This window comes from Myotis nattereri, assembly GCF_964212035.1.
Source record: "Myotis nattereri genome assembly, chromosome: 2".
Lineage (NCBI taxonomy): Eukaryota > Metazoa > Chordata > Mammalia > Chiroptera > Vespertilionidae > Myotis > Myotis nattereri.
This window is the reverse complement of record NC_138076.1, coordinates 197015851-197028897: the sequence shown is the minus strand read 5'-3', so window position 1 is coordinate 197028897 and position 13047 is coordinate 197015851. Positions and strand designations below refer to the sequence as shown.

Below are 13047 nucleotides of genomic sequence, written 5' to 3'. Positions count from 1 at the left end.
TAATATTAAGGCCAAATGAGCTAATACATATAAAGCACTTAGAAGAGTGTCTGGTACATAGTAATTTAAAACAAAATTATTGTTTTTATTGTCATTTAATAGTCACCAAAATCTACTTGCTTTAAGGTAATCTAAAAAGAATAAAATATTATAACCATCTTCCTCACACACCACTTTGATCATGACACCCCTTCATTCAAACACCCTTGCTTCTTCCCTATTCATTACCTTTAGAATAAGGTACAGTTCTTCACCCTGGTACTTAATAATGGTCTCTATAAAATGTCTCTAAGCTGCCTTTTCCAACTTACTTCAGAGGATCCCTATACACAGATGTTCCCTTTTAGCTAAATGGGCTACTCATTATATTTGAAACATAACTTGGGCTTTCCCACTTTTGCTGTGCTCACACCAGTCCATCCATCTGGAATGCCTGCTCTTTCTCTAATGGGCCTGTACCTAGGAACTTTCAAAACACAATTTTTCATAAATCCTTCTTGAATACAACCTAGCCTCCGGTGGCAATTTCTTCCTCTGAAATGCAGTTGCATTTCATTGCCTATAGCCTTCATGTAGTGATAAATCATATACTTGCTTCTGTTGTCCTAGGTTGAACAATTATATAATTTTGTTTTGTATAACAGTTTTCTTTTTTTAAACTTATTTTCTAAATTGTGGTAAATAAAATTTACCATTTTAATCCATTTTAAGTGTACAGTTCTCTGTGATTAAGGACATTCACATTGTTGTACAACCATTACCACCATCCATATCCAGAATTTTTTTCATCTTGCAAAACTGAAACACTATACCCATTAACTCCCTATATCCTCTTCCCACTATACCCATTAAACAGCTCCCTATATCCTCCTCCCTTCGGCCCTTGGCAACCATCATTCCACTTTCTGTCTCTGAATTTGACTTTTCTAAGTACTTCATATCAATGGAATTATATAGTCCTTTTGTGACTGACCTATTTCACTTAGCATAAGTGTCTTCAAAATTCACCCATGTTGTAGATATTTGACTTTTAAGACTGAATAATCATTGGATAGGTGTGCAACATTTTATTTATCCATTCATCTGTCAGTGGACACTGGCATTGTTTTCTCCTTTTGGCTATTGTGAATAATGTTGCTATGGACATGGGTGTACAAATACCTCTTTGAGGCTTGCTTTCTGTTCTTTTGGGTATATACTTAGGAGTGGAATTGCTGGATCATATGGTAATTCTATTTTAAAAGTTTCTGAGGAACTACCATATTTTTTCCATCATGGTGCCATCATTTTCTTTCTATATAACATTTTAATATATAAAATTAAATGTTATATACAGTTCTAGATTGTGACTCCTTAAATGGGAGGGCTGTAGTCACACAAATTGTAGAAGAGAGTATCTATTCATTTAGCCTCCGTCCATTTCTCTTCCTTCTCTTACATACACATACTCAAACACTCTCTACCCTGCACCTACCTGTTCTATCTGCTTTCTGCATAAAAACATCTTGAATCATTTGCTTCTCCCTACCACTGCTACCCACTACCTAACACATAGTAAGCATTAAGTCACTGTTAGCTATTGTTACTGTTACTCTTCAAGGATCATGCAGAGGATAGCTGGATATTTGATGTGTGAAAAATGGATATAGCAATATGGAAATTGAGACAAATAGGATAAATGTTAATATCTCTGCAGGAGGTTTTCTAAAAGCAGACTATTACAAAATTCTCCTGAGAGGCCATCTTAAGAAAAAGATTTTTGTGTGTCATAATATGTAAATGGGTTACTCATCATTTTTTATGATATATTTTAAAGGGGTGTTGGTTGCATTTTCTTTGAAATGGCTTCTGGAAGACCTCTGTTTCCAGGATCAACTGTAGAAGATGAACTGCACTTAATTTTCCGACTTCTAGGTAACAAGAAATCTTTTAAAGACTATTTAAAAATTTGATACTGAGACTAACATAAAGAGCTATTTGTTATATGAAATTATAAATTAAATAATTATGATAAATACAAATCCTTCTAGGTAACTTTTTACTTACTGAATTCCACCTTTGTGGAAGAGCAGAAAAGAGAAATATTGAAAATTGACCTTTACCATATTACTAGGAAATATTTCTAGCTTAGGTGTCATTTAGGCATCATAATTTTTATGGCATCATTGCATATTCCTAAAAAAAGACCATATGTTTACTATTTCTGTCATTTCTGTTTCAGTTGAAAGTCAGATCATCTACTAAATATAAATTGTTCTTTAAAACACTTTCTTAGCTCTGCCTACTTATACATATTTGCATATATATAAGTTTTTACATATTTATATACATTTTTACATATTTATATGTATATAATTTTTTTTAACTTAGGGACTCCATCTCAGGAAACTTGGCCAGGTGTTTCTTCAAATGATGAATTCAAGAACTACAACTTCCCAAAATATAAACCACAACCTCTAATTAACCATGCACCCAGGTATTTTTTTTTTATTTTCTCTAAGTAAAAGGGGGAATATGTACTTGATTCTTTTTACTCTCATGAAGCATTATTCACAGTAAGGATTCAATATTTAATACACATACACAATTCTTAAATACTTTAGTAACTAATTTAATTGAGCCTTCCTTCCTGTGTCAGATTAATTTTTATAATTCAGTGACCAAGGATCACCAAATTATGTGACCACAGAATTGAGCTGTATACAAAGTGAATATAGAACGTATATATTAGAATTCTAGAGTATATATAGATGTTCCCTTTACCAGAAAGAAGGCATTAATTCCTTATTCAATGCCATGATGAAATTTCTGCTTCGCTTTTTACAGAATCAGCTCTACTTTTTTGTTTGTTTGTTTTGTTAATTTTCACCTAAGAGTATTTTTTCCATTGATTTTTAGAGAGAGTGGAAGGGAGAGGGAGAGACAGAGAAATAGCGATGTGAGAGAGGCACATCAGTTAGTTGCCTCCTGCACACGCCCTGACTGGGGCTGGGAATCGAGCCTGCAACCAGGGAGTTTGTATGCTTTTGACCAGAATTGAGCCTGAGACCCTTCGGTCCGTGGGCCAATGCTAAGCACTTAGCACCCGGCTAGGGCTATATATACTTTTTTTAAAACCTAAGATAGTGTTATAAGTAAAATCTTGACACTGACAAAAGGTGACTCAGCATTATTTTGGTCAAAGTTAATCACATAATAATTTGTATTTGAAGAATATAAACTCTGACCTCTCATATCCTCAATTTGGCCATTCAATTAGTTTCTTCTGAGACCTACCCCTAGACCAGCTGTGAGCAAACTACGGCCCGCGGGCCGGATGCGGCCCGTTTGAAATGAATAAAACTAAAAAAAAAAAAAAAAGACCGTACCCTTTTATGTAATGATGTTTACTTGGAATTTATATTAGTTCACACAAACACTCCATCCATGCTTTTGTTCCGGCCCTCCGGTCTAGTTTAAGAACCCATTGTGGCCCTCGAGTCAAAAAGTTTGCCCACCCCTTCCCTAGACCCATCTGACTCCCAATAAAATTTGACTTGCAGAATGTATTACATTTTAGTTAGTAACGCAGAATAATATCTGTGACTGTATTTTTCCATCTTTCCTTAAAAAAATATAAAAAGGGCACCAAGATACCAAATAAGGCCAATGTCTGTTTTACTCAAACGTTATTCACATTGCACACAACATAACACACTTGATCTAGTTTAATTTATTCTGTGGCTATGGAAGAATAGCAATGCAGTTCTAACCAAAAATATCTTTAAAGTGTTTATGTGAGTTGATGTTCTTATTGTTACTGTAGTAACTAATAACATTCTAAGTATTCCTGCTTAGGAAGAATCATATTATGTGCTGGACTTTGTGTATGTGTCTTTCCCAAGTAGCGTAAATCCTATTTCATGTATCTATTGCTGGCTATTGTAATACCCAGTGTAGAAGGTTAAAGCTCTTCTTTAAAGCAGATTCTCCATGATCTTAGCACTGAGTTTGTCTGTGTCCAAGAAGGTCTATGTATTTGTCAGAATGGCAAACTACAGAGGATTAAGAGTCTGGCAAATGTCTAGGCCACAGCATCCACAATACTCACTAGGAGCCTTCAGGTGGGAAAATATTCTTTGTCCATAATTGTGCTTTTGCAAGTGAAAGGCAGCAAGAGAGAACTTGTGATTTCTGATCAGGAGATTATCCCATTAAGATAATCCCTAAATCCTCTACTCCCTATTATATTAAATTCATCGCTATAATTATCTGTCTTTATCGACTGTATCATTCATTGGTTTTGTAGCCCTGTAAATTAAGTTTTATGAAGTTATTGAGACATCCTTATATTGCACTTTATAGTTCCTAGTACCCCGTGCTCAGCAGACTACCTTTTTATCTTGACCACAGTGATACATAGTGGGATCACTTTTCTCCTTGTTGTCACCTATATAATAGGAAAGTGATGCTTTTGTACTCTTGCCTTCAGTGGAACACTGAAAATTGGTGCAATTTACTTAAGCTTTCCTGATAAATAGTGGTTACTTTGGTTTGAGACAGAATGGTGATTTTTAAAAACATTCTCTACTTTTGCCTTAGCCAGTTTGGCTCAGTAGATAGAGCATCAACGCACGGACTGGAGGGTCCCAGGTTTGATTCCAGTCAAGGGCACATACCTTGGTTGCAGGCTTGATCACCAGCCCTGGTTGGGGCATGTGCTGAAGGCAATCATTCGATGTATGTCTCTCACATCGATGTTTCTCTCTGTCTGTCCCCCTCCCTTCCCCTCTCTCTAAAAATCAATGGAAAAATATCCTTGGGTGAAGATTAACAATACCAGAAAAAATTCTATCGTTTTTAATAATCTAATTTGTTTTTGAATATTGGAAATTTGAAGTTGCACCCGGTTATTTATAGTTTCTTCTTAAATAAGTGGTGAGATTGGTCTTTTGAGGATAAGACAGCTTTGGTCTATTTGAAAGAACAAGAGTGGCTATTTTAGAGCACTAGGTTTCACAGATTAAAACATTTGGAAAGTAGTTTTGTTTGGAAAGTAGTTTTGTTTGAAAAGTTGCTGTACGCTAAGATAAAAGAATAAACTGCCACTTGTTTTTTGCTGTTTCTAGGTTAGACTCTGAAGGAATCGAATTGATAACAAAATTTCTTCAGGTAAGTTACACGTTATGTTGTAATTGTTAAATGCCTCAACTTCTTTGAGACTCAGTTTCTTCATCTATAGAATGGGATCAGTATTACCTCCAAAAATTTGTCATGACAATTAAATAATATTATTTATTGTAGTATCTAGCATGCTTAAGGTATAAGCTAAAGTAAAAATACTATGGTCTCTCATAATGTGTTTCGTGGGTCTCTCATTGTGACCTTGAATAGTCTGAGGCATTTAGCCGCTGTCATCTATCAACTATGTCACAGCCATGTTCTCTGCAATTCGTGTTTTCTTATGTTCTCTTTGCCTTCCTTATACTTAATTTCTGTACAAGGTGCTGCACCTCCAAATAGCGTTCATATCATCATTCAAAGCAGGGAGAAGAGAGAGTATGATGCTTGCGTCAGCCACTTTATCCCTTTTGTGTTTGGAAAGTCAAAGCTTTTCCAGAAATCCCTGTAAGGTTTTTTTCAAAACTAACTCTTGTTGGCCAGAACATTAATTATAAGAGAGTCTGGGAATTGAGGAGCAGAATTATCATAATTAGCCCAAACTAGGACAGTCATGATTCATGATCCATCTGTTGGAGTTGAAGCAATGGACACCTGAAATAAATCTAGGTTATCTATCAAGGGAAAGGGGGAAATGGGTATTGAATAGGTAATTTAATAATGTCTGTCATAGAGATATATTTTCAGTGATCCTTTGGTGTTCATGAGGAAAAGTAACACCAAAATTCAAGTATTTTAATTTTTCATCTCTTCAAAAAATACGGGGAATCTAAATTTTTAGGTAAGCTCCAACTTTATCTTAGAAATTTGGGGCTGAGATATAGTCAATAATAACTCAAATTAGAGCGTATCTGAGGCACCTCCAAATTGATTCTTTGAAAATAGTGATTGTATCAAGTAATCAAAGTAAAGTAGTGTTAACTTCCCTCCTGTAACAGTATTTAGAGAAAAAGTTAATGACGCAATTCTTTGCTTTGTCACAGTATGAATCTAAGAAAAGAGTCTCAGCAGAAGAAGCCATGAAACATGTGTACTTTCGAAGTCTGGGACCAAGGATACATGCCTTACCTGAAAGTAAGAGAAATTTTAGTGTTCTCCTCCTTCCCCCACACCTTCTTTCTTTTCGTTGGTCCAGGGTAGGAGACTGAGGTGAATTAGGGGATTAGGAAGAGATTGCTGTTGTTTTTTTTGTTTTGTTTTTATTTATCCTCACCCAAGGATATGTTTTTATTGATTTGAGAGAGAGAAACATCAATGTGAAAGAGAGACATTGATCAGTTGTCTTCTGTACAAGCCCCAGCTGAGGATCAAACCCGCATCCTGGGTACATGCCCTGACCAGGAATGGAACTTGCAACCCTTTGGTGCACGGGATGTTGCTCCAGCCAACTGAGTCACCCAGCCAGGGCAAGATTGCTATTGGTTTTTAAGCCTAAAATTCTAGTCTTCTTGTAATTAGATCAGAATTTCTTTATGTATTGGTTGCCTGTGTTTTAATTTATTTAACACTGAGCACATTGCCACTATTCTGTAAGAAATCAATAGTACTTAGGCAAGAGTAATTAATCTTATTGGACTTAAGTTGAAAATGCCATCTGATGATAGACATTGTCATTAGTCCCAGTCTGTATTGCTTTGATTCAGAGTTGTTAAAAAAATGGATTTCAGGCAAAAAAACAACAACAATGAAACACAACCAAAACATAAGATTGTTTTCTTGTGAAAGTAGAGTTCCTTTTTAAGACATAAAGATGATTTTCCTTTACTATTGCCCTGACAGTAGTGAGCCTACTGTTAGTTACTAAAGCATCCCATTTCTTGTGCCTGAGGTAACTGCTTGATTCTACTCATAACATTCTTTTTTTAATTACCTCAATATTTTACTTTAAAATTAAGTAAGGTGATTGGGAAATTAGAATATTTGGGAACTGAGCTTCTAAAAGCTTACATTATTTCTCATTTACTAGACAATATTGATTCATCAAAGTTTGCTTATTGAAATCAAGACTTTCCACTTAGAATTTACAATATAATTTTTAATGAAATATTATCTTTCTGGCAGAGACTGAAATGAGGAAGGTGAATTACAGATGTTTTTAAGATGATACTTATATTTCATTAATATCAAATTTCATAGTTTAAGGTAGGCAGTTATGTACAAATCTAATCCTTGTTCTTATCTAAAAAAATCTGAAGACAGTTTGAGGACCTGATACCTTCATGCCATCATAGGAGGGAGGAAAAGGACAGAGAGAGGAAAAGCAATACATTTTGATTAGGTCTCCCAACCCCAGTAGGTCCTAGAAATATCAATGTATAGTCTCCTTAGAGAACTACATACTTGAAGCATGATTTAAAGCAGAGATGGGGGGAGGGGTCCTAAAGAGAGATTATTTTTTGGTTTTCTTAAAACATTGGGGCAAAAGGGAAAATATTTCAGCAGGGCTATAACCTTGTAAATGTAGTATAAATGTTTCATGTTGAATCAATATTCATTTTTAAACATGTGTCTATAGTTGGTTTATATTTGTTTTAATACTGTTGGACCTCACCTGATAATTCCTGTCTATGCATTTTAGGTGTATCAATATTCAGTTTGAAAGAGATTCAGTTGCAAAAGGACCCAGGTTTTCGAAATTCTTCTTATCCAGAGACAGGTGTGTTTGTCATAAACCATTTCACGTGTCGATCATGAAATTATGCATGGAACCAACTTTTTGGTTTATAAGTTGATCAGTAAAATTATTGATGTAAAAACCAATGTACAGTGCATTCCACAACTGTGTATGTTTAGCATTGCACATTCTCAGTAATTCTTCAGAGAGAAATCTGACTCAGTCAAGTCAGGGATCCTGAAAGCTGCAGATGGCACAGAAACCTTTTACAAGTGGCCTGGCTTGATCATTGCACATGCCATCCTGGTACCTGAGGCAGAAGACGTATCTTGTGCTTCCCTAGTCATCAGGTTCATCACTTCGAAGCATAGAAGCTGTAGACTGACCCCATCGACAAAAGGGTCATTTAAGACAGTATTGATCACTCTTACCGTGGAAAATTAGCTTTGCTGGTGGGAACATTAGCATCCTAGAGTCACCAAATACTGTATGTGGGATAAAATTGAACCTCGAACTGCCTCATAAAATGACTTTATATTTTAGGACATGGGAAGAACAGAAGACAGAGCATGCTCTTTTAAGTCTGATAACATGGTTTCAAGCCCAGCCCCCAGCCTTTCTTATCAATCAAGGACTCAGATCTGAAGGCAATTATTTCTTTTGGTGGACTTGGAATCTCCGTTTGTCTACACTGTCCTCTTCACAGTGGAGTCTTTTTATTTCAGACCTACAGATTGTTTTTATATTTGTTGTCACAGTGTGACAATTTTTTTGTACAGTTGGTTTTAAGGTCTTCTCTGCCATTAGAGCCATTAGGTTACAGCTATTGATGTAACTTTAGCTGCAATTTTTGTGCAGGACTGAAACACAGTGCATTATTTATTGCGGAATTATTGCTGCTAAATAACTACTGTCTGTTTATTTAACACAACAGTTGAATGCCTGAAGAAGTTGCAGTGGCTTTATTATGTGAATGCATCTGTTTCTCCTCATGAATTGTTTTACTGCTGCATTTTTGTTTGTTTTTAAAATTAAACTGCGGTGTTTTCTGGAATGTAAATTCAGCTTTGCTTAACAGTAAAATAAGTGAGCCATCTTGAACACTCTAAGTTCATGCTATATAATCTACATAATTTTTTTTTATTGAACATTGGCAAATAGAATAGCTAAGAAATTGATGAGCACGTTATGTTTAGGTAAACGCAATGCAGAAGTTGATTCAAGCAAGTGAACACCTGACATTTTGGGGGATCTCACATTAGATACCAGAAAATTAAAGCACCAAAATTATTTATTTTTACCTTTCCTCATTTTAGAAATATTTACTGCATATTATTGGATATTTTTTACTAATACACTTATCTGTTTTACATCGTGCTTTAATTTAGTTCAGACGAAACCATACAAGTCCAAACATGAGAGGTCTTGTTTGTTTTAAATATAATTCTTTTATTAGAAAGGATGATATATCATTGAGGAACAATTTATTTCATTTGGGGGTTGTCTGTATGTGTGTATTTTAATAACATTCACTTGGAATCAGCTGAAAGCTGTAATATGTCTTTGAAATGAGCCATGATAAATACAAATGAGAGAAAAGAGAGCTTAGAGGATTGTTTTAAAGCATTGTAGATATTATCTGTTTACCAGATACAAAATTACAGTTTTAATTATGCATCTCTTTGAACATCACAAACACACCTTGGTGTTGGTAATAATGTTTTAAGCATTTGTGTTAACTTTTAGGACTATTTGTTTAGTGCATCTTACAAACTACGAACCTTAATTGGTATATTTTGAGGTGGTCATATAAATTTTTGGCTTATATATCATGAAAATAGTCATAACTTAATTTTCTTCCTGATATTCATTCACTGTAAAACATTCAGGGGTCCTACCATTTCTGTTCAGGAAATCTTGTAGTTTATTGTTATTTAACAGTATTAAGTGAATTTTTGTATATTTCATTTTAACTTTATTTGTGAATAGTGATTGTGGCATGTTTAGGGTGTTATTTTAATATTTCATGATAGTGAAATTTTAATTTTTTAAAAAAAATTTCTGGAAGAAACAGATTTATGTGTAATGGTGAATATTGGACCACTACTGCTTTTCACATTTGTAAATAAGTTTTATGTTAAACCCTGTAGCCTAACAAACTGCTGTTATTTCTAACTGACAGACATGTATTAGAAGGTTATAAATATTATGTGAAATTCCTCCCTTTTGTTTTGAAATTTATAATAACAAAATCTTCATGTTGTTAAGATGTGGTTTTGTTGTCACAGTTCTTTCTGGGGGGAAAAGGCTATGGTGTAGGATGGGATCACTTGTTTTTATGAGACTCATTCTTAAGGTAATGAAGTCTCATGCCATTAATATTTAATTTATATATGTCCTGGTCAAACTATAGTAATCTCTACTGTAGTTTTAAAGGGTAGCATTCAATTATAATGTGTCATATATTGTATTTCAGAGGTTATATATTTGATTTGTTGCAAATTTGACATAGTCATAAGTTTGATTCTTGCATATAAAATGTGAAGAAATATAACCCAGTAGTTATGTAAAATTCTTCTTCCTAGGAAGTCTTAGGAATGTTTATTTTATTAAGAAATTTTGATGGGATTTTTTTGTTTGCTTGTTTTGTATTTTGGGGAGTTGTTGTGGGTTTTTTTTATATACTTGAGTACCATTCAGATCCTAGAAACTCTTTAATGAAGAGAATTGAAATTCAGAAATTTTTTTGAAATTTTAAATTTATTGGGGTGACATCCTATATAACAAAAGGGTAATATGCAAATAGACTGAACGGTAGAACAACTGACCAACCAACCAAAGTGTAATATGCTAATGATATGCTAAGGTTGCTCAACTGCTCACTATGACATGCACTCACCACTAGGAGGCAGACAGTTGACCAGTCGCTATGACATGTACTGACCATCAGGGGGCAGATGCTCCAACCGGTAGGTTAGCTTGCTGCAGGGGTCCGGCCAATCGGGACTGAGTGAGATGGGCAGGACACACCTTGGAGCCCTCCTGCAGTCCCTCCCTGGCTCGATCGTGACCTGGTGGGGTTCCTCAGCCTGGCCTGTGCCCTATCACACTCTGGGACCCCTTGGGGGATGTCAGAGATCTGGTTTCAGCCCAATCCTGCAGGCCACTCCCCTTAGGAGGGCGCCAGATGCAGAGCTCATGGCTGGTGAGCACTGCTGCAGCAGCGCAAGCCTCTCCCAATCAGGACTGATAGGGTGCGAGCCCACGGCAGGCACAGTGGGGCCGGGATGAGCGGGAGCGGCAGGTAGGAGCTGCAGGCAGCATTGGACTGCAGGTTTCAGCCTGATCCCTGCAGGTCACCCAGGGGGAACCCACTGGTGCACGAATTCATGCACCGGGCTTCTAGTTGGTTAATAAAATTATATAGGTTTCAAGTGTACAGTCCTAAAAATATTTATCTGTATATTGTATTGTGTGTTCACCACCCAAATTGTTGTGAGGATTTTTTGTTTAATCCCTTCACCTTTTTCACCCAGTCTCCCAACCTCCCCCCTCCTCCATCCCCTTTGACACTTGTCAGTCTGTTCTCTATATTTATGAGTCTGTTTCTATTTTAATTTATTTTGTTCATTATATTTCACATGTAAGTGAAATCCTAAGGTATTTGTTTTTCTCTGACTGGCTTACTTCACTTAGCATAATGCTCTCCAGGTCCCTGCATGCTGTTGGAAAAGGTAAGATTTTCTTCTTTTTTACAGTTGAATAGTATTCTATTGTGTAAATGTACTGGTTTTTTTATCCACTCATCTACTGATGGGTACTTGGGCTGCTTCCAAATCTTGGCTATTGTAAATAACACTACAATGAACATAAAGATGCATATATTCTTTCGAATTAGTGTTTTGGGTTTCTTCAGATATAGTTCCAGAAATTGCTGGGTCATAAGGCAGTTCCTTTATTAATTTTTTGGAAACTCAGAAATTTTGAATCTTGAACACTTACGATTTGTCTTAAATTGACAATGTTCTTAAAGATGAAACAGGATGACTTGTTTTTCTTCCAAGTGACGTTGTTTTCTGGAATATAGACTCATTGAATTTGTCACTTTATATAGAAGTAGCTGGATTTTTATTGGTGCTTTATCGGGTGATGTTTAAAGTCTTGTTAACATGCTATAATTATTATCTTTTGGATTCAAGACAATTTATGAAAGTTTGTTTTTAGTGGGGTTTTTTTACTATCTTTTTAATAGTGGTAAAATCCATATAACAAAAAATTTGCTATTTTTTACTCATTATAAATATGCAGTTCAATGGCATTAGATTCACAATATTGGACAGCAATTACCACTATTTCCAAAATTTTCATCACTCCAAACAAAAGCTCTGTACCCATCAAATAAGCCCTCATTTTTCCCATTACCCCAAGTCCTTAGTAACCTCAAATATACTTTTTGTTTCTGAATTTGCATATTCTAGATATTTCATAAAAGTGGAATCATATTGTATTTATCCTTTTGTGTCTGACCTGTTTCACTTAGCATAATGTTTTCAAGGTTTAATAATGTAGCATGTCAGAAATTCTTTTTTACACGGCTGAATAATATTCTGATACGAATATACAATGTTTTGTTTATCCATTCATCTGTTGATGGACCTTGGGTTTTTCTCTCCTTTTGATTATTGTGAATAATGCTGCTGTGGACATTGGAAGCTTTTGTTGAGTCCTTGTTTACCAAATTCTTTGAGTTTATATACTTAGGATTGGAATTGTTTGGTTACTTAGTAACTCTATGTTTAACTTTTTGAGGAACTGCCAAACTGTTTTCCAGAGCAACTACACTATGTTACATTCCCAATGGTAATGTGAGAGTTCCAATTTCTCCTCATCTATCGCCAACACTTGTTGTTATTATTATTGTACTAGAGACCTGGTGCAGAAATTCGTGCGCAGGTGGGGTCCTTTGGCCTGGCCAGTGATTGGGCTGATCAGGGCCGCCTCGTGGGAGGTTGGCTATGGGAGCGCACTGACCACCAGGGGGCAGCTCCTACGTTGAGTGTCTGCCCCCTGGTGGTCAGTGTGCATCATAGCTACTGGCCGGTCATCTAGTCATAACGGTCGCTTAGGCTTTTATATATATAGATTCATTCTAATGGGAACTTGTGGTTTTTTCATTTCCCTAGTAACTATTGATGTTGAGCATCTTTTCATCTGTTATTTGTATATCTGCTTTGGAGAAAAATGTGTATTCAAGTCCATTGCCCATTTTTAAA

General features: G+C 35.6%; 1 protein-coding gene across 1 annotated transcript in view; it reads left to right on the top strand.

Moving 5' to 3' along the window:
• The window catches only part of CDK17 (cyclin dependent kinase 17), a 91798-nt gene extending 81751 nt beyond the window's left edge, over nucleotides 1-10047 (top strand). The window contains exons 12-17 of the mRNA XM_081084457.1: nucleotides 1817-1914; nucleotides 2371-2476; nucleotides 5109-5151; nucleotides 6144-6234; nucleotides 7739-7816; nucleotides 8318-10047. Of these exons, the coding sequence (XP_080940583.1) occupies nucleotides 1817-1914; nucleotides 2371-2476; nucleotides 5109-5151; nucleotides 6144-6234; nucleotides 7739-7816; nucleotides 8318-8355 (454 nt within the window). The 3' untranslated portion in view covers nucleotides 8356-10047. The remainder of the gene's footprint in view (nucleotides 1-1816; nucleotides 1915-2370; nucleotides 2477-5108; nucleotides 5152-6143; nucleotides 6235-7738; nucleotides 7817-8317) is intronic.
• The last annotated feature ends 3000 nt before the right edge of the window (nucleotides 10048-13047 follow it).